Source organism: Pleurotus ostreatus, assembly GCF_014466165.1.
Source record: "Pleurotus ostreatus strain PC9 chromosome Unknown scaffold_1, whole genome shotgun sequence".
Taxonomy (NCBI): Eukaryota; Fungi; Basidiomycota; class Agaricomycetes; order Agaricales; family Pleurotaceae; genus Pleurotus; species Pleurotus ostreatus.
The window spans coordinates 1,016,166-1,036,345 of NW_023503156.1; the positions used below are offsets into that span (position 1 = coordinate 1,016,166).

The window sequence follows — 20,180 nt, forward strand, 5'->3', positions numbered from 1 at the left end:
CGTCCGTTGTTGCTTGTTTGAGCTTCTCGTCGATCCATTGCTTCTTTTTATACTTCACTAGGCGTTTGAAGTAGTTTCGGGCCTTCTTAATTCGAGCGTTAATGGGACCGTTGAAGTCGTGGATGGTCGACGAGAGGTCTTGAAGTTCGGCCCTTGTTTCGGCTATCCGTTTGACCGCTGATGTCAGTTCTTGATCCCACCAGGGTTTTGCCTTTGCACTTGGTCTTCGCCACTTTCCGGTATCCTCGGTTGCGCGCTGAATAGCTTGCGTGAGCGCCTGTTCACAAGAATCTAGTTGGGGTGGGGTTAGCTCATGTTCTTCGAGCAACGGATGAAGCTTATCCTCTGCGCTCAAGAGATGGCTCTCAAGTGCCTTGACCCATTCGGCTGGCTTTACATCCTTGAGGGAAAATTGGATACCAAACGGGTTGGTGATCTCGTGGCGGCTGTAATCAATAGTATATGTTAGTCCGAAGTGGTCTGAGTCGCCAGATATGGCAGCATTGATTTCGAATTCGTGGACGCAAGCTTCAGCGATTGCGCGCCCATTTTGCCAGGTGAGGTCCAGGACAGAGTCGCGCTCTCCGCGGTGGCGTGCTGGGTGAGTGATACACCCTTTCTCGTTGAGAAGTCCGAACCCCTGCTGTGATAGCCAGTCAACAATGGCTTCGGTGTCTTCTTGGTACGTGAATGGTTCGCGCGACCAGAGGGCGTGGTCAAGGTTGAAGTCTCCTGCGATAATCACGGGTTGTTCGTTCGGCATGGAAGCGTGGCGGAGTTGGTGGAGTACGCTATTTGCACCTTGGCTGCTATCGTTGTAAACATTAATCAGTAATGTGTTCGGATTTCCTTCTTGTTTGAGTTCTAGAACTTGGGCGTCTAGACCATCAAATATGTCGGATCGGGAGGTGGTGCTGAAGGTGACGTTACGTTTCGCATAGGTCATGGTGCGTGGGCGGTTGTTGTTTGAGGTGTTGTTCGGTATTATCGGGGTCCATGATGCGTGGCCGACGGGTCCTTTGATTTCTCGTCCCGACTCATCGTGTCCTATAAAAGCCCATGGAGGTTCCTGAATAATGATAACATCAAACTTGTTAATGTGTTCGTTCAATAGCTGTTCAACCACTTCTTTCTTGCGTTGTGCGTTGACTTGGGCGACTCGGATCGGCTGCGATAACGATGTGTTCTCTGGGTCAGCATTCATTGATTCGCGCGTTGGGTTGAGGTGGCGGGGCTTGTCGTATGGGTGTTGTCGTCTTCGGGGGCGATAGCATCGAACTTGTTTTGCGTGGTTAATTTGGTAGTTTGGGACGCGGGAGGCTTGGGGTTAGCTTTAGAGGTTGACGACTTCTTCTTTTTGCTGGTGACAACCGTCCAAGGGTTTCCGTTGGCTGCTGCTTTTCGTTCGTTCTCTCGGGCCGTGCCGTATCGAGCTAGTCGTATTGGGCAGCGTCTCGCATCAGCGGGGTGGTTGTTGTCTTTCACTCCTGCAGCAGAACAGTTAGTGCACTTGAGGATGTGAGGGCACTGGCCTTCAACGTCCATGTCCATGTCATCGCCATTTTCTTGCGCTGCTCGGCGTGTTTCGTCGCATTTGGTGCATTCGGTCTTGTGTTCGGTTTCGGGGTGGTCCTCGCTACAAACACGGCATACCGGTTGGGACTTGCATTTTTCGGCGCGGTGATCCCAGCCCCAGCAGTTCTTGCACTGGACGACTGGTGGGCGGTCTTGGAACGCTCGGACCTTGCAGTATTCTCCGAATAGGGCGAAAACTCGCACGTTCTCGAGTAGGTTGGTTCCAATGTCCAGACGATCGGTGGCTAGGACGAGTGATGATTTGTGTGTGGTGTTGCGTTCTTCATCTGTGCGCATCCATTTCAGGTCCTGTGTGAAGAACGGTTTAGCTTCTTTATAATCGGGGTTCCACTTAGCGAGTTCAGCGTCAACTTCGTCGGCCGAAATAAGTCTTCCGTTTGCGTGGTGGGTCCGTACATGGTCGAACTGTATCTTGTACCATTTTCTGTCCACACGGGCAATTGTCTCTTGTCCAAGGGCGACCGCATCGATGAAATCCTTCACGGATCCTAAGAGGTCGGCGGCTGATTGGTCTACTCGTGTAGTTAGTACCAAGTTCCCTTGTTTGTTGTACTTAGCTGTTGCTACGGCCGGTCCTCCGCATGCGATTCTGTCAGCGAGCTTATCGTTAATGGTGTTCACGATTTCCTGGGGTTCGCGGCGGTTTCCTTCAAGTTGGCCCTCCGGTAGGAATTGAATGATCAGTCGCGTGGGGTGGTGTGCTGAAGCTGGCGTTGAGACCTTCTCGACCTTCGTGAGCTTTGGCTTGATCAGTGGCCCGTTCGCTACAACGTTTCGCGGAATAGTCTTCTGTTGTGTTGGGGGTTTCGGGTCTTCGTATGGAAGCTGGGAAGGGGCAGCGGCTGTGGCGTGAGCGGCCAAAGTTACGGTTGTCCGTTCCATGTTCTTGATGCTGTCGGTTGTCTTGATGATTTCCGATTTGATTGTCTTGATGTCTTTCGACGTATCGGATGAGGAGGTCTTGATCGACGAGATATCGGTTTTGATGGTGTCAGAATTTCGTTCTACTTGAGATAAGGTGAGCGCTAGTGTGCTGATTGCGGCTTGAATCGAGTCGAGTTTGACGCATGTGTCGGGATTTGCCTCGATACGGAACTTCGATGCGATTTCGCGAAGGTTGTGCATGAGTTGCGATCGTTGCTGTGCCAGATGAAGGTCGCCTCGGCTATGAAGGTCATTCAGTAGGTTCAGAACTTCGTCTATGTTACGTTCAATAATGCTTAGCGTCTGTAGCGAGTCAAGGTAGTTGTCGTTCTGGTTGACGGATGACTCGTTATCGCCGTTGAAGTACTGCGAACTGGGCGCATACTCAGTTGTCGCGTCGTCCATCATGCGAGTATCGGATGTTATTTGTCTATCATCATGGACATTGCTGTGTCCGTAGTGGGACTGTCTAGGTGTGCTTGGTTCGGTGTGCTGGTGCCGATACATCGGGGTTGGGCTCTCGGAGTGTGTTGGGTGTGTTCGGCGTGACTTATGCTCAGGGCTCCTGCCCGGGCGGAGTGCGTCAGTTACGGTCTCGAAAACCTGTCCTAACAATTTCTTAGGTGAGCTTGGGGTGTTTCTGAGTCTATTAGCGTCTGGCAAGTTAGCTTGGTCTGCGTCGCGTTTCAAGTTGCGTCCGCGTTCTGATTTCTCGTGGTTCCTGTTGTGGGTGAGGTTTGGTACGCCGGTGGGTTTATACGTCTCGCGCTGTGTCGCCAGTTTTTCTTTAGGCTGTCTACTAGTAGCCATGCTAGCCTACTCTGCACTCTCCTTCGTCGTTTTGTGCCCAGTCAAACCGTGGGAAAAAGCGAGGTAGATGAGTGTTAGGATCAAAGAGCGGTGATACTGGCCAGCTCCAGAGCTATGTTACCAAGTAGCTGAAGTCCTCGTAAGCCGAAAGGTTTGCATTTAATCTGTAATATTGACTTGCGTTCATGAAGGCATATAAGGGCTGGCAGTTGATCTCGCTGCATCATTGGCATGAGGTCTATATTGATTATGCTTCCCAGTGTCTTACCTTTCAACGTTGAGTGCTATCACCCTGTGGTACGGCAGTGTTAGGATTTGGTGCTTGAAGCAAGTAGATGGCTACTTACACACTGATCAACGCAGCAAGGAGGCAATAACGGTTCATGAAGTAGAACATCTAGCCGAGCATGAGTGTATACAGAAGTACGGGCGCATAACAGGTCTCGGAGGCAGAGAAACTCACCATCGGAGATAGCGGGTAGCGTTTGATAATCTTGACATACATCCAGTCCACATCGAGGAAAAGAAACCATTCCCAGCTGTGCGTGCCGGCGTGGGTGAGCCATTCGGTTCTGCATCTGTGACCGGGCCTACATGTAGAGTCCAACAAACGCATGCACAAGCCTACTGAATGAAACTAGTGTCCGTCAAGATCATTGCTTTAGCAAGTTCATGGGATTTTGGGATACATACCTCCGTTGCTGGCTATTACGTCGGGGCTGTTCCAGTTGGTCATAGTTGTAATGGCTCGTACAAGAACGCAAGTGTTGGGGGCTTCACAGGAGTGGGTTTATATACCCTAGCTCCCAAGGGTGGCGGCGGTACATCAACAGTAATCGAAGTTGATCTACTCGGCTTTTATGTTGGCTGTGAGTCTGGAGAACTGAAATGGATTAATCAAAATCAGACCTGATTTCATCAGACTTGTGTATCAAGCTTCCTTCTGTCACAATCGGAAAGCTAACACTGTTTCGGGACGACGCGCAGAGCATCGATAAAGCTCAAGTCTGAGCGACACATACGCCGGGGATCAGGAGCATAGCAGTCGCCTTGGGCATTGGAGTCACTACCGCTGGATCTGAGTTACAATAATGGACCCTGGAAGAGGTGTGGGTCATAGATCGGAGACGGGACGAGCAAAGAGGGAAGAATGATGGAAGATGGCACTGATGTCCCAATGACTGAGCTGAGTCTCTGGAAACCCGGTGTCTTATGGGTGTGGTTTTCGGGACGTCCGGAAAGTGGCACTCCGATGGAAGACATCACGGAATGTCTAGTACGCAAGAGGGGGAGGTTTCCTGCAGTTCTCGAAGCTTAGTGTATATTCAGCTATGGGCACCACCTAGAGCTGTCATCTTCCATGATGGGGTTCAATCATACCCAAACGAAGCCCATGCAAATAAATGGTGTAGGAGCGAAATGGAATTCGCCGTGTCGAGAGTAGTGGAGGAAGTAAAGCCCCTGGTATTGCACGTGATCGTGCTGACAATTATCAGCCTGAGTCGTTCCGTGCCGCTCAAGTTGCGCGCACCTCTGGTAAACTCCATTCACTGCCAAAATGTCGACAATAGTACCACCGAGCCGCAGATCCATCCTGAATCTATACTCAGTGATGCTTAAAACATCAAATTCCTTCAGCTCATACAACTTCCGGAACTATTTCGTACGGAAGACGAAAGACACCTTCAGATCCATACAGGTAAGCTATGTCGCTTCTAGGGGGAATGAAGTTCTGACCGTTGCACCCATCCATTTTGTTCTATGATTCTCATTTTGTTCGCTGCGATCCCCTCGTCGTCCTGGCCGACAGAATGAATCAGACCCGTCGAAAATACAGGCCTTGTACAAGGAGGCTGTTGACGATCTTGCGGTCCTGAAGCGAAGTGCGCTAGTAAATCAGGTGTATGGAGGATGGAAACTGGCGATTGAACGGCAGTCCGAGGACCCGGCGGTGGCCAGAGAGCGGTCGGACTCGTAGAAGCTGAAGAACAGGAGGAATCGAGGAGAAGAGAGCTGCTCAGCTAGGGCATCGCTTTGTGGACTCGTCGAGGCGGCCGACATTGCCTCGGCTGTATTTTGCGATTATATATTACAGACGTTCCGTTCTATGGTATGGAAATAATGATGAGGGGGGAGCGTGGAGGTAATCAATAAATACACGGGAGCCAGAAATCAGCTTGAGCCTCCTTTTGATCCACCACCGAACCAGCTTGACCATGACCGTGACTGTTCTGAGCCCTGCGCGCCGTGCCTCTTTTCCTCGAATGCCTTCTCAACCTCGTAGGCCTCCTCAGCTTCCTTTAATCTCTCCTCGAATGCTTTTCTGTCTTCTTCTCTCTTCTCTTCAGCCCGCTTCAATCTCTCTTGTTCCTCAATTTCCTTCACGCTCTGCCTGTTCTTTGAGCCCAGTGTGTATGTCCCCCCGACCATGGCAGCGACAGTGAGGCCCTGCGCGATCACACGCACGCGAAGCCATCGGTTGAATGACCGTGAGTCGCCCTGACGCATCTTCACCATTGCGGTTATGAGGGCACCACACGTAGCCACGACACCTACGAGCGCAAAACATTTCCTATCTTTCAGTATTCAATATGGTGCATAGGGACGACCACACACCTAGCGGCACCCAAGGATTCTCATTGAATTTCCGCAGGGCTTTCTCCCGGTATGTTTCTTGGATAAACGATCTCGGAGGGGCATCCATCTTCGATTCTACGTGCACGCCGTGTCTTCAGTACTTCAGGCTACGGTGCTGGAGCGCTGAAGCCGGGGTGCGTCGGTGCCCGGAAATGGAACAGGGGTCTTGCTTTCTTGTCGTGAGAAAACGACCCAGGCCCATGAAGTTCGCGTCGCGATTCCAAATCGGATCGCGACGACCGCCGAATGAATTTCAGTCGTTGTACTCTACAGATGGACTGCAGTGCAGTACTCCTGATACAGTTTCGCGTGGTGGCAGAACTGAAGTACGGTAGTGCCTCAACTGGCCAGTCATCTGCACTGATGATTTGATTTTTGCTACCATCACTGTCGATGTAGTGGCAATTGCAGTCGGTGAGCCCACAAATCACTGATGAGGTCAAGCCCGATATCTAACTAATATGATATCTCTATGTTTCAGCCCTCTACTGCCTTAGAGACTATATCGAATTCGACGAATATCATTTGAACTTTGGCCACCGTTGATATATCAGGATATCAACAACCGTGGTCTTGCCAATGGACTGGTGCTGTGGGCCTCTATAAAAGCCCAAGCTCTTTCGCCCTCCTGGAGTCGTCACGGAGATGACCGACTGGCAAAGTGACTCAAAGATCAGCAGGAATGAAGGTAGATTATCCCTATTCGTCACCGAAACTCGCCGAAGTATTGATCGTGGAACATCAGCATCACTCAGCAGGCTAGTGCATGTGTTCATTGGTATCTTCATGTAGGTCTTTATAGTCGCAACTGGGTCAACGAATAACTCACCTCAACATAGATGGGAATGTGTCATCTTCCTCAGCATGGATTGGAGATATGCGAGGCATATGAAGCGGGAACGACCTCAGATGGTAACTCTTGCCGATTGTTCTTGCTCTGGGCTCAGATGCGACTACTAGATTCTGGGTTTTTTGAACCGTTACTTTCTTCTCGCGGGTTTGATCGGTCTGTGAGTGGACCTCTTCCCTCAACACCAAGCTCTTACACCCTCCCCCAGCATTGTAGACGACACCGTTACAACGTACGCAATCTCGAAAGGGCTACGTAACTGCACAAAACTCATCTCAGGACTGTAGGGAGCCTAACTGCCGATCCTTACACCTCTCTACAATTGCAAGTGAACTCCCCTAACGAAACGAGTTCATTTCAGCTTATCCCAACTCCAGCTATGTACTAGCATAGCCATTGAACTGGCGAGTACTGGGCTTACCCTACGGATGTACGTACTCAGTCTTATCCACGGTGCTTAGCTCCACCCGGCCTTCACAGACTCGCGGTATGGGGCCGGATGGTCCCTGTTACCGTGTTCTTTTGTGTCTGTCTACTCGTTCAAGCGTCGTTATTCCTCGAGGGTATGGCTACTACTATCAGCCGCATGGCAATGCCTAACGCCATCATCAGCCCCCATCGTGGGTTGCGTAATCACTAATACTGGTAATTTGACGCCGACTCTTGGGTACACTTTCAACACTCCATACTTTCTCATTTTGTTCGCATCCGCGGGTTGGGTGTATTTCTTTCCTTGCAAGAAGGTGCCCCTCTGCAATAGAATATCGCTGAGTGAATTATGCTGGTTCGGCGCGGCGTACTCTGATTCCCTTCGATCCCCTACCTATATGCTGATTTCTCGGTTCACAGCTTTCTTGCGTCTCTTGTGAACACTGTATGCCATTTGCATCGTCATTTACCGCTGCTCGCAGTACTAATCAATCATACTCAGGTATTTATCCGGTTGAATCTAAACCGAGTCATGGCTATAATCGCCGTTGTGCCATCTACCGTCGTCATATCTGTCCGTCAACCTTTCCACCTCAACTAAGAGTTCAGCACCTCACCTTATCAAAGATCGCTTCCGGCCGCGTGATCCGTCTTTGGGCAGAATCACATCGTGCATTTGTACGACCAGAAACAACAGAGCAACGCTCGACAGCGACACAATGTTCTGCTTATAAACAAACGAGGTTCAGTCTTCTTAAACGGTGGCTGTCGCATCTCGGAAGCCCCACGCGTGAAGCCCTCGACTCCCCGGACTTTCGTAGGTTGAGCAGCCCTTCCTCTTCACATGGGAGCACCGTGCAAGCCAGGGACTCCACCAGGCAATCTTCTATTACCCTTCCATCCTTAAACTCCCCATCTTCGACGTATATCCCAAATCGAGCGTCACAGAACCCGTCTACCCGCCTCGACTCCGACAGTGAGACCAGTGCCATGGGCGACCGTTATGACCTTGATGCCCAACTCGTAGCAACGGAGCGAAGGAACTTCGCAGGTACGATTGGTATCAGTCTTCTGAAGGTCTAATCGCCCAATATATGCATGCGTATGTGCTGCGTTGTAGGTGGCGTATAAAGAATCTGCAAAGACAATCTTTATTTTTTGTAAATCACGGTCCTTTCTCCGGCCGTCCGTCGCCTATGTAATTTCTCCTCTGCTTTCGATGTAGTCCCCCTTGCAACAGCTTCGACCTCGAAGGATAATATTGATGGTTTTCTGACACTACCGAGTCTTATTGACTATAGAAGCTGCTCCTGGCCATCTCAGCCTCCCTCTCTATACACTTTACAACTTTGTCGCTCCTCGGCTCGATACGACACTCGAAGCTGATGGGCCTCGAGTTGAACCCATTCGAGAAGTCCCATCGGTCCGGAAGAATCTCCCTGTTCTGACTATCTTTCTTCGGGAGGATGTTGAATGCCCACAAGATTCGGGTAATGTTCATAAATACCGAATTCCTCGCGAGATGCATACCGGGGCATATCCTGCGTCCGAAGCCGAAGGGGACAGTGAAATCCTTCAAACGAGGATCATTTGTTTCGAGGAATCGCTCGGGGCGGAAGTTGTCCGGATCAGGGAATGTTCCTGGATCGTGCATGATCCCGCTGTGGGGTACGTTAGGTCAGAGAAGGGGAGCTTACAGGGGACTCTTACGCGAGATTTGCGAAGACTGTAGAACCTTTAGGGATGTACCTAGGTCCTTCGTGTTAGAGTGTTATCAATACATCGGAGGAACATTACAGACATTCCACGGTACTCATCGTCGCTTGTCACGGCGTGAGGACTGCCTCCAAGGGCGGCTACGGGACGCCATCTATCTCAGTCATGTCTCACGGCGTATCTTCAGATTATTTCAAGGAAATACTTACCTCAGCGTCTCATTGATAAGGGCATTCACATACGGGAGGCTGTCTTTGTGCTCGAATTCAGGCATCCTTTCAGGTCCGATGACGGAATCTATCTCCTGTTGGGCCTTTTTCATGGTTTCGGGATAATGAAGCATTGCCACTGAGGTAACCTCATCAGTACACATCATATCAGTGGAATAAAACGACATGCGTACAGAAAAATACACTGAGCGTCCCAGCAGTCTACAACTTTCTCTCAGTAACAACTTAGGGTCATCCTAGGGGACGACAGGGGACAGACCGTCTCTATGCCAGCGCCAAAGGGACTTGACACGGCGTACGCGACATCCAATACATCCCACCCGTTCTTCTCAGAAATGGAGATTGTTTGAGAGGTCAAGCAATCTGCAATGGTACCTTCGTCCATTCGAGTTTTGACTTCATCGTATAGGTGCATAAGGAACTTCACGTCGCGTTGTCTTTGTGCCTCAGGGGCTTTACGAAACCACTGGAGACACAGCTGAGGAGTACACGTTAGTTCGCTCAGTAGAGTGCATTTGAGTGAGGAGCATAGCACCCACAGGAAGATTCAGAAGCCAGGGCATAGACTCGACAATGTATTTGCCGGGAATGCTGTAAACTATGAATTAGTTTCACCACTGAATGGTTTGTATGGCTTTACTTGACGCTAGGATACTATGTCAAAAGTGAGCATCCATATATTGGGGAGAAACGTACCTCGTGAGATCTAAAGACCGTATGCTGGGAATGAGAACTGTGATTATATGGGAAGATCTACGATGCAACGCACAGTCCATGGCCCTCATATTTTCCCTGACGACCCACTCGTCGACGGAATCTATGCGTTTGCCATAGGTGACGGATGTCACAACGCTCGCCGCATATCTGTTCCCGGTCAAAGCGATAAATCACATAACTTAAGCCTCGGTCGTAACGGATGTGAGTCAGAGTGAACCGACCTTTGTATATGCCGTTCGTAACCCTTGGGTTCAGTGAGTATTTGGTGCATCATAATCTTCGACTCCAACGACTGAATAGGCTGATACTCGTCTGACTTGCGTGCATGGAATCCAGAATGAAGAATCTACAACAGTGATACAGATGAATATACACGGTTAATTGGAGTACGTCCCTGCTTGAGTAGTGGCACTTACCTTTCTCCATTTCCTCCACTCCTCACCGTATGGAAGCATGAGACCTCGCTTGTTATCGGAGAGGATTTCACCCCTGTTGTGATAGAAGATGAGCGAGATAGAAAAAGCGAAATAATATATGTTTACCCCATTATGAACCTTGGACGGCTGGAATATATGTCGGATCGTTTGTCGAGGAGGTCCCATGCAGCCTGCGGGGTCCCGAGGACTGGCAAGTCCATCAGCAGCAGGAAAAGGCGGGGCATTACTGATAATTACCGACGACTGGTGTCGAGCCAAGGAATAATGAAACAACCGGGCCTATCATCGACAGTCATGAACATTGTACCAAAGCAACAGATCTCACTAACCATAATGTTCATTCCAGGCTTGGAACTTGCGCCACGGCTTGACTGCAGGTACCTGATGGCTGTTACCAATGAAGGGAAGCCCAAGCGGTCCCGGAGGCATCTTCTTTCTTAGCTGATACCATCGAACAACATGCAAAGAAGCCGCGGTGAAGCACAGAGCCAAGACACCTCTACTAAACACGAAAGAAGCCAGGGTTTTGATGATATGAGTGAGCATCTTGGTCGCAGAGAGCAAGGTGCAGTGAGTCCTGCGATAGCGTCCCTGGGACCGCTCGTCGATGCTAAATAGTTCTTCATCTGTGTGAGGAGCCTGACCCATTCTTACGTGACGCGAAGCTTGCTCGTAACGCTCGTTTACCACATGACCGGCCCAAGGCCGGAATGGGGATGCTTCTACACGAATGCTTAGCGAGCAATGCATTGCATGTGAGATCTTGAGAAACCAAGTGAGAGACTGCCAGTGAATGAAAGTGTGGAAATGAAGCCGGGTCTGATCATGTTATGACATGGTCAACAAATGGCCGACGATGTATTTGAGAGGCCGGGCCCCCTAGATTCTAGTAGTGATACAACCTTTTATATCTTAGGACTTGCAACATGCGCCATTCGGTCTTCATGTTTTAGTCTTGATCATTCCAGACATAAGGTCGAAGCTGTTACCGTCTGGTTGAAGATCGATGTATCCTCCACGCGCAGAGTACCCATCCGACTCTGGCATGGTGCGAAGCAGTCCGTGATCGGGCGTAATACCAACAATTCGCGCGCGTTGATGAGGAACGCTTGTGGTGATCGTCACGAGTTGATCTCTACATGTATTGAATATCGGGTGAATGGATAAGGCGATATTTATGATTTAATAAGTTAGAAAGAGTAAAAGGAGGAGAAAGGCTTACGAGTGAAGCCACCTCGATAAGTAGAGGTCCATGAAAGGTTCGAAGGAACCATTTTTTGCGACGAACTCGCCCCACATCTTGTCGAATTTACTGAGTATGGCTGCGAGCGTGTTTTCCATGGTCAGCCCATTGTGAGATCCCGGCCCGAGCAGCTGATGCAGAGACGTTATTGGGGGTTCATTTAGCACGTTCACGCCACAGCCTATAGGAAGTGGTGCATTTGATAAGTGCGAAAGTGTCTAGATATGACTTGGTCTCACCAATAACGATATCGACATTACCATCGGTGAAGCTGGTGTTCACGAGGATACCACCAATTTTTCGCCTTGATTCTTGTGAATCGCCGAGCACCGCATACAGGTCGTTAGGCCACTTGAGTCGTACACTATTCCCCACAGATCCCAAAACACTTTCCTCGCGGCAAGCCTCCGCCACGGCGAGCGCAAAGAGGTATTGAACGAAAACAAGTTTACTGGCAGGGAAAGTTGCGAGTGATACTCGAATAAGCACCGAAAATTGCAAGCAGCCTGAGGGCGAAAGCCACACGTTTGCCCCACGACCACGGCCAGCAAGTTGATAAGACGCCATTGACACGAAGGGCGCCGGTAAGGACGTCAGGAAATGAGGGTTCCTAGGTGCACAAATGCTACATCAGGACTCGTAGCTTATTTCTAGAATGCGGCTCGCTACCGACTTGTCAAGCATGGTTTGAGTACTGGTGACCGCCTTGCTGTAAGCGAAGGCTTCACCCATCCTCCAAGGCTCTCCTTGGGCAGGGAGCCCATCTTTGTCTTGCGCGGCACTAAGTGCGTTGAAGAATGCCGCACAATCGAACAGAGGGGTGAGTTCGGAAGGAGGTAGCACCCCATCAGGACAAACAATGATGTGCTTAGGCTGCCAGTTGGCCGGATCTTCTACGTGTTCCAATTCAGCCACTGCTTGTTGGAAAACCTGATTGCTGTCTTCGATAGGGTGGAAAAAGAAAGTGTCGTTGGTGTCTTTCAAGACGCTGGGCTCTGAACCTGGGTATCCCAGAGCCAATGGGCGTAGGATCTTCAGCACAATCCCAGGCTTGGACGGAGGCCCCATCAAGAATTGGGGGAGGGGTCGAGATATACGGGGTAGTTCCGCTGACGGAACTTGTAGGGATAGGCTCGAGAGAGTAGCCCGTAAGAGTTCGCCACGACGATGTTCTTCAGCAGAAACATCCACAGTAGGTGCGAGCGATGAAAGAGGGTATTCAAGCCCTGGTCCCCAAAGGACAACTTTCCCTTTTCCTAGTTCGTGAATGAAGCTAGCAGCAGCCTCCTCCCCGGCATATGTAGCTAGTGCCTTTCCCCCTTCCATCTGATCTACCGCGACGAATTCTTTCCTGGACGTCTGGACAAGCCGAGCCTGCGCGCCGTCCTGTGCAAGGACGGTGACCGAGCTGCGTGCCAGATCCGAGCTTTCTCTGGAGTATGTCGGGTAGAGGTACCCTCCCTTCATCATTTGCCTGAATCGTAATAATGGATCGGTCGAGCCGCTCCCAGCGGTCATGTTCGTGATATCTGAGTCTAAGGGGCTCGTAGAGAACTTTGCCCCAGTAGATAGTCCAAGAAACGCGCCCCCATTCTCGACAAACGCCTGGATTGCCGAGGTTGATTTCGATTGGAACGGCCTGCGGCATTCAGGCAGCACAAGAAGGGCGCACGACGTGTACCAGGGCTGAGACAGAAATGTTTGCAGCGAAATAGACTGAACTGAGTAATTTGGCTGCAGAATCGTTCTCAGAGCGGCGAGGGCACCGCTCAAGGACGCTTGGACGACCTCTGGTCCGGAGTAAACCAGTACGTTCATCGCTGTGGACGCTGATAAGATCAAGGATGTCGCTTTATCTTATTCCCACGCTCCATTGTCGACTTGTCACTTTCGACGCCGTCAACTGCAGCGATCAAGCTGGTTGCTTCCTCCCTCCTCGTCCCCTTCAGCCATGGCTCCCGAAAGGTCGCATTCCGACGACCTCAGCTCATATTTTGACCGAAGCGCGACCGCAGTGCGGGAATACGCTGATGTGTAGGTCGGCACCATGAATGGTGAGGAATGTGCTGAAGCGCATGCAGATTTGAGCACCAGTATGCTAGGCCAGCGATGAAGCTGGGGGGCGTGTACCACGACCAACACCCGATACTTTCGGTGAGTTCTTGACCATATACTATATGCGCTGGGCTCATGGCGTTCTCCAGGTCTTTTTGGTGATACTATTCTGCCTCAGCATCGTGCCGGTTGTGACATTCATGTGCGTGTCCTGGCTTGGAGGCACGCGTTGTACTCGTCTGCTAAGCTGGGGCGCAACAGTGGCTTCTCTATCTTTGCAGCTGTCTCGTTCATCATTATCGCGCTCTCGGTTGCACTAGGTGCATTCGTGTTGCTAGAACTTATCTTTGGTAAGTGGGGAATTACATTCCTAACCAAGTTATTCACCGTTTCGATTAGTGTCTGTGCTTCTCTGCGTTCTGGGTGCTGTACTCTTCATGTCGGCATTCCTTACTGGAGCTACGATATCTACCTACCTCTTCTTCCGTTTGGCCGTCCTCGTTAGGAATGAAGGACGTGCGGGGTTGAACGAATGGATCCTTGAAGCAAAGAGCCGGTATTACGTTGCGGAGCCTGCCCAAGACCCGTTAGAAGACGACGACTACGCATATGACGACGACGAACCCCAAGACGTGCAAGGAGGACACATTTCATCGGCAGAATCGACGAACGAGGCCCTCACCCCCAAGGACGAACTAAACCCAACACAGGATCCCATCAAGGAGGAATATTAATACTGAAGTGACCTCGCTTTCGTGCTATTCTTAGACCCGTACTTCATCCTCTCGGACCTTATGTTAGTTACGCGTATTGATGCTTTTATAGTGAACCCACTGAATGATAATCGATTCACCCGTTCGATGCCAGCAGCAACGGGCTCGTGACTGTAACACCGCTGCTCGGTCCTACTCATTCTTGCTAAATTATCGGTGATAATGCACCCCAACTTAGCCACCTGCTTTGGTGAAGGTTCGGAGAATCCCTTGGCGACTGGCGAAGAATTGACATACAGGTGGTGGCCACTGAGTCTCCTCCAGTTCTTCCACCGACATTGCGCCGTCGCGTGTCTTCTCTTGTGCATGACGCCTCCGCTTCCTCCATTGTCTCCGAGATATAGCCCTTTCTAGACGGCGCAATCATGGAACGTCCACCACCGAGCAAGCGTGCATATCAGTCCCGACCGCTATATAACTGACGCAACATAAGAGATTCTTGGCTCACAGAATCGTCCTCAGAAATGCTAAGAACATCTACACTCATCGCCGCCGGTCTTGCTCTGGCGTCCGGGGTATCCGCCGTCGTGCCTGTGTGGGGTCAGGTGAGTTACATACAAGTCCCAAGCCTACCGGGCGTTGTCACTGACACTGTACTGAATTCAGTGCGGGGGTATTGGGTTCGGGGGAGAGACCGTTTGCGATTCAGGATTGGTTTGCACGAAGTTGAACGACTACTACTCGCAATGCTTGCAGGGAACCGCACCGCCAGCATCCACCACCGCGGCTCCGGGCTCGTCCGTCCCGCCCACACCTCCTTCGTCAACCTCCACCGCGGTCGGCGGGTCAACGACCCTCGCGCCCGGCTACTCATTCATTCGCGCAGTCGTAAGTATTACCCTGTACACTCTGTGCCGAGCACAGATACCCTAAAAGTCTAATTCACGATCTTGATAACTTGAATTTCAGGTGGACCCCAACTTCCATAAATATCTCCGATCAGAGATAGCTTGGACGGCCTCAGAGGCAGTCCTTGGCGAGCCGTCCGAAGCCGCCCAGTTCCAGGTAACCAACGGACAATTAGTGCAAAATGCGAACGGGACGCCGCTCTACGCTGTGGTCGAGCCGCGGGCCGATTCTACGGTCATGAAGCTCAAAGTGAGCTGGTCTGCGACCCCAGCGACGTCCGGAGCTTTCGTGTTTAGTGGCGATACGCTCGAATGGAGCAACCCGTCGATAACACGTCCGCAAAACAACGTGAGTGTGAAGTAGAACTTGATCCATAACGTTGCTGACTTCATTGCAGGCATGGCTCGTGTGCCCGGATGCCGATGGCAACCGTGACCTCTACGTTAACCTTGGTCCGTACAGCTACATGACCCCCGCTGGTTGCGCGGATCAGACGATCCATGCGTACACCGGGTCTACCGCTACCGCGTAATTACCTCAATAATCTGGCCCGTCGTCGGACCACCAAGGAGATAAAAAACAGTGTTTCAGTACTTGTCCCCTATCCCCTGGTTGCAAGAGATGCAATCGTGTTTTCGCGGTCATAATAAAAAAACTCTTGTATCACAACAACAAATGCTCGCGTCAAGCACCATAAGATACATAAGCAATGTGTCTAAAAATAAGATATAGTGTGTCCATGAAAAGCATCAAGTCCATCGTCAAATTAAAAAAAATCGTGTCGAAACGTTCATCAATAATCACAAACATCTTCTCGCGGCTGTCAATTTACCAAAGGGATACCAAGGCCACCATCGCCAGGACCAAACTGCTTGCGTATCCGAAGCTAGCACGAGCGCCGGCTGCAGAATTTTGGTTGTTCTGATTCGCTGAAGAAGTGGGCGCCGGCGCTGACGAGCTGGACGACGACGTGCCATTGATCCTCTTCGCAAGGCCCTGGAAAGCCACGAAGTTGTTGGGACCTGACTCGACGGCGTTGATGGCGAACACCATCCCGGAGCCACAGTGCCCAGTCTGTCCACAGTACCCCCAAATTGGAGCAGTCTAAATTGGATTGAATCATTGATAAGTTCATCGCGCAATGAAAGTGTGTGGGCGACGGTGGACGTACATCATTGATCTTGATCTGGAAAGTTGGGAATTGAGTCGCGTCTGGTGAGACGGGCATGCTGCAACAAGGGGCCAATGGTAAGTGACTTGATCATCAACAAGAAAAGATTTTTGGGGTTACGTACAAGCCAGAGCTGAAGCCAACTTTTCCGGTCGTGTCGAACAAGGGTTGGCAGGGGTTGTTGAAATTTGACTGGGTGACCGTGTGGTTCTTGGGGCGGAACTCGAAGGTGACGGTATCACCGATGGCAGCTTGGATATTGGCCGGGGAGTAGACGAGCTGGCCATCTGCGCCAACAGTGATCTTATGGTCCTGAGGTTGGGGAGCTGGCGTCGGTGGGGGTGTCCCGTCGTAGCTGTTGTAAACAGTGGTGTAGGTCGAAGAGGGCAAAGTTACTGTAACCGTGACGGTCTCGAAATGTGGAGCAGGAGGGGTGACATATCCGTCAGTGGCCGCAGAACTGGAGGCCGTAGAGCTGGCTGCTGCTGAAGAGCTTGCGGTGCCGTTTGTAGCAATAGCAAGGTCGCGGAAGGCAGTGAATGAACGTGGACTAGGCTCAGCAGGCGGGTTGACAGCAAACACCATTCCTAGCGGGAATGCAAATATGTGAGTTCATAGGGGCGCGTTGGTAAGGCTGGTCACAAACCTTGACCACAGTGCCCTGTTTGTCCGCAATAAAACCAGGCGGGTGTCGTGTCTACAACTTGGAATTGGAACGTCGGCAACCCATCGGTTTCAGCAGCCACCGGCATGCTACAGATTACAATTAAGCTTTCGCGTCGATAACGAAGAACGAAGACTTGATCACTTACAATCCGGAACGCTTGCCACCATCTAAAGCAACACAAGGAGTATCGAACGACGACTGGGTAACCGTGTGGTTCTTTGGGTGACTAGAGGTTGAAAGAGTGTAAGCGTACGGAAATCTAGACGAGATTCAACTACTAACAAGACAAAGTTGACTACGTCACCAGGGGCCGCGTTAACGAAAGGCGGGTCGTAAGCTAGCTGACCACCAGCGCCGACGCTAACGTCGAATGTCGCTGCGAACACAGCTGGTAGTGCACCAAGAGCAAGAGCAAGGAAGGAAGGCATTCCAGAGAATGGAAGAATAATTAAAGCGGAAGCCTGTAAGTTGAAGGAGAATGAGACGTAGAATGATGGAGACTAGGTCCTGCTGGAAATAGTGCTTTTATACAGAAAAGCATTCCAATGGGGCGTACCTGCCCATTACTTCGGGAGAGATGAAATCAGCGTCGGTCGTCCCGGGTCACTGGATGTTTCTGTGTGCATCTGCCCATCTCGGGGAGGCGGTGCAAACGCCATCCTTGTCTCAATAACAGAGGATAAAAATAAGCTTTTCAAGGCGGTTGCGAACGCGTTTAGAATTATTGTCTGCAGCCAATAAGGAGAAAGCAGTGCTATTGGCGGGTTTTGAGATATCATGCGGGGATTCCAACCGTGGAATCACAGCGAAATGCCCTCAAGCCAGCATCGGTGTGGCTGTGCTGAGGCTAAAGGCAGAGTAATGGTGAAGCACGATCGCATGAATCTTGAGCTATATTGCATGTTATTGCATTCCGAGGATCCGTTTGCAGATATGACACACTGACAAACGATTGTCATATAATCATCATGGGTTACTGGCGCATCCTGGGGGCGAAACATTCAAATATCAGTCAAAAGTAGCAGTTGGCGCGCTTTGTTGCTGTGCTTACTTTTCGAAGCAGTCGCGTGGAGTTTGAGTTAGTTTACGAGACCGTAATGGAATGGAGGCTCGTTAGTATGAAGTGCTCTGAAACTTTGGGACAGGGTCCAACAAGGAGCTAGGAACAGCGATCTCATTGGTTCGGCCAGGATTTCTCAGCCCGCTATTGGCTGTCTGGATGTTTGTCTTTATTTGCTCCAAAAAAAGCTCTTTCTCTTCTGATTGGCTGGAGTGAGCGCCAGACTTCGCTCAAGTAAGTGGTCATGTGAGCCCCCTTGATACCCCCTGATAGGGCATAAAGAGGGCACCCAAAACTAACCAGGGGCCGAATGAGGCCAACCGTAGGTTGGGCGATGAGGCCCAACCAGCAAAGCAGCACATAGAACAGCTTGAGAGAGAGTAATTAGTGTGGGAATGGCCTACAATAGTTGCCAACATCCCTTATGCAGAGCAAGATGCAACAAAACAAGGTATGAAGCACCAAAGTTCAGATAGTTGCAATTGGGGATTCTGAACATGACCCAGATACATGTGGCCCAAGTGTTGAGTATGCACCAGTCTTCAACGGTCTCGTACATGCCGTGCTCCTAGCATCGGCCCTCAAGCCCAAGTGAACTTGAAGGAATTATCGAACGACGAAGGCGTCGCGGAGGGAAGTTTCACACGATCACATTATCCATGTCTTTACACAGGAGAATGAATAATCCCAGATATGTTCCTTGCTCATTATGGGTACAGAGTGCGCACAAGTACATGTTTATCACAACTGTCTGCAGCGCTGGCGAGCTTTGTCAAACACAAAATGCTGGAAGTGCTAATATTGGAGAAACCCGCCGAACTATCTCCTATTGTCTTGTTGAGGGGCAGGGTCACATGACCCCGCCACAGGAGTGAATCCGATACGCGTTACAGGATCCTACTTGCGCATCGCCTCCATGTTCAGGTTTCTGGGATGATGTTCAGATTTCGGGGTAGGAGGAAAGGCTGGTTCCCTCGGATCTCAGCCTTACCAAGACCACACGCTTGTCCTCTCTGGCGACTCTTTCAAGGTTCAAGCGCATCGTCTTGTGCATCGATGCCCATGCAGGATATTTGCCTGCGTTCGGAGTAGGTCCCATTTGCACGGAAACCCTTTGGATCGTCTCGGGAAGCAAATTCTCCTTTTCGACGTCCATGCTGGTATCACCAACCCCAAGCGCCCTTTCCAGCTCTCGGTACAGATGTGTATGTTCCGGGATGCAGAAATGTAGGTGTGTAATCCCGGGAGCGAGTTTTGCGATGCGACCGAAGAGCCCGTGCTGATGATGCAGCATCCCGAGGCGCAAACGCCTCAGAGATGGATAGCGCTGCGGGGCAGTGCAGATGCTTCGTGTGTCCAGGTGTTGCCCACGCATATCATTGGACGTGAGGCGAAGCTCGACTATCGAAGGAAGCGTGGACGGAAGAAGGCGAGAAGGCGACGAAATGGGTAGCCAGAGGTGGAGGACGCGTAACTGCGGTGCGATCATTTGCAGCATGTGGGATAGAACCACCATCGATCTGTCGTAGATGCCACTCTGGGTGCGCGCCGACACTCCGCACTCGGGCTCTCTTGCGTCTCGGTCACCGCGAAGGATGACCCCATCCTCGACGGAGACCGAACGCTTATTAATGTCCCGGTGGTGGACCCTCACGGAGAGGTACCGCACCCGCCTTAGCTCCGGAGGTAGTCTCTCCAGCATGCTCGCAATGCCAGTGATCTGGCTAACACCTTTCACCACAAGCGACTGATGTTTTATCGACCGTGAGGTGTCCCAAAACCACCGTGACACCAGAGAGATTGACCTCCCCGTCGAGCCGTCGTCGGTGCACGCATACGAGAAAATGGTCATCCAAATCTCTGCTGGAAGGCTCTCCATGCTTGAATAGACTCAGAATAGCGACCGTCTCTAGCGGACGACGGGGATCCTTTTAAAGCATTCATAATCCGTGCCCACGTTCCGGCTTTCTGACGCCACACCACGCCCCGAACATGAGGATCCCCCGGTGGACGCGA

At 51.0% G+C, this 20,180-nt stretch overlaps 10 protein-coding genes across 10 annotated transcripts; 4 read left to right on the plus strand and 6 right to left on the minus strand.

Moving 5' to 3' along the window:
• Positions 1-3,442: 3,442 nt before the first annotated feature.
• On the minus strand, positions 3,443-4,066 carry PC9H_000341 (uncharacterized protein; the record flags this gene model as incomplete). The annotated part of the gene is made up of 6 exons (XM_036769999.1): positions 3,443-3,548; positions 3,599-3,622; positions 3,678-3,727; positions 3,794-3,869; positions 3,925-3,967; positions 4,024-4,066. 6 exons carry the CDS (start codon positions 4,064-4,066, stop codon positions 3,443-3,445), a joined length of 342 nt encoding a protein of 113 aa, XP_036635844.1.
• Positions 4,067-4,942: 876 nt separating this feature from the next.
• PC9H_000342 (uncharacterized protein) lies at positions 4,943-5,308 on the plus strand (the record flags this gene model as incomplete). The annotated part of the gene is made up of 2 exons (XM_036770000.1): positions 4,943-5,029; positions 5,141-5,308. The coding sequence occupies 2 exons, from the start codon at positions 4,943-4,945 to the stop codon at positions 5,306-5,308; spliced, it is 255 nt and encodes an 84-aa protein (XP_036635845.1).
• Positions 5,309-5,502: 194 nt separating this feature from the next.
• On the minus strand, positions 5,503-6,034 carry RCF1 (Respiratory supercomplex factor 1, mitochondrial; the record flags this gene model as incomplete). The annotated part of the gene is made up of 2 exons (XM_036770001.1): positions 5,503-5,882; positions 5,947-6,034. 2 exons carry the CDS (start codon positions 6,032-6,034, stop codon positions 5,503-5,505), a joined length of 468 nt encoding a protein of 155 aa, XP_036635846.1.
• Positions 6,035-6,612: 578 nt separating this feature from the next.
• PC9H_000344 (uncharacterized protein) lies at positions 6,613-8,329 on the plus strand (the record flags this gene model as incomplete). The annotated part of the gene is made up of 11 exons (XM_036770002.1): positions 6,613-6,755; positions 6,807-6,879; positions 6,928-6,977; positions 7,026-7,049; positions 7,097-7,145; positions 7,195-7,247; positions 7,298-7,380; positions 7,430-7,613; positions 7,667-7,691; positions 7,749-7,820; positions 7,874-8,329. The coding sequence occupies 11 exons, from the start codon at positions 6,613-6,615 to the stop codon at positions 8,327-8,329; spliced, it is 1,212 nt and encodes a 403-aa protein (XP_036635847.1).
• Positions 8,330-8,534: 205 nt separating this feature from the next.
• Positions 8,535-10,892, minus strand: PC9H_000345 (uncharacterized protein; the record flags this gene model as incomplete). Its single annotated transcript, XM_036770003.1, has 13 exons — positions 8,535-8,907; positions 8,957-8,995; positions 9,048-9,116; positions 9,172-9,310; positions 9,366-9,393; positions 9,452-9,670; positions 9,732-9,790; positions 9,950-10,056; positions 10,131-10,255; positions 10,326-10,398; positions 10,452-10,533; positions 10,584-10,625; positions 10,676-10,892. The coding sequence occupies 13 exons, from the start codon at positions 10,890-10,892 to the stop codon at positions 8,535-8,537; spliced, it is 1,572 nt and encodes a 523-aa protein (XP_036635848.1).
• Positions 10,893-11,288: 396 nt separating this feature from the next.
• On the minus strand, positions 11,289-13,407 carry BPL1 (biotin holocarboxylase synthetase; the record flags this gene model as incomplete). Its single annotated transcript, XM_036770004.1, has 4 exons — positions 11,289-11,481; positions 11,569-11,770; positions 11,829-12,199; positions 12,263-13,407. 4 exons carry the CDS (start codon positions 13,405-13,407, stop codon positions 11,289-11,291), a joined length of 1,911 nt encoding a protein of 636 aa, XP_036635849.1.
• Positions 13,408-13,540: 133 nt separating this feature from the next.
• On the plus strand, positions 13,541-14,378 carry PC9H_000347 (uncharacterized protein; the record flags this gene model as incomplete). Its single annotated transcript, XM_036770005.1, has 5 exons — positions 13,541-13,623; positions 13,671-13,743; positions 13,794-13,846; positions 13,906-13,994; positions 14,044-14,378. The coding sequence occupies 5 exons, from the start codon at positions 13,541-13,543 to the stop codon at positions 14,376-14,378; spliced, it is 633 nt and encodes a 210-aa protein (XP_036635850.1).
• A 503-nt stretch (positions 14,379-14,881) lies between these two features.
• Positions 14,882-15,798, plus strand: PC9H_000348 (uncharacterized protein; the record flags this gene model as incomplete). Its single annotated transcript, XM_036770006.1, has 4 exons — positions 14,882-14,962; positions 15,024-15,245; positions 15,327-15,614; positions 15,664-15,798. 4 exons carry the CDS (start codon positions 14,882-14,884, stop codon positions 15,796-15,798), a joined length of 726 nt encoding a protein of 241 aa, XP_036635851.1.
• A 296-nt stretch (positions 15,799-16,094) lies between these two features.
• On the minus strand, positions 16,095-17,532 carry PC9H_000349 (uncharacterized protein; the record flags this gene model as incomplete). The annotated part of the gene is made up of 6 exons (XM_036770007.1): positions 16,095-16,370; positions 16,438-16,495; positions 16,562-17,024; positions 17,084-17,190; positions 17,250-17,330; positions 17,387-17,532. The coding sequence occupies 6 exons, from the start codon at positions 17,530-17,532 to the stop codon at positions 16,095-16,097; spliced, it is 1,131 nt and encodes a 376-aa protein (XP_036635852.1).
• A 1,572-nt stretch (positions 17,533-19,104) lies between these two features.
• On the minus strand, positions 19,105-20,043 carry PC9H_000350 (uncharacterized protein; the record flags this gene model as incomplete). Its single annotated transcript, XM_036770008.1, has 1 exon — positions 19,105-20,043. One exon carries the CDS (start codon positions 20,041-20,043, stop codon positions 19,105-19,107), a length of 939 nt encoding a protein of 312 aa, XP_036635853.1.
• Between the last annotated feature and the right edge of the window lie 137 nt (positions 20,044-20,180).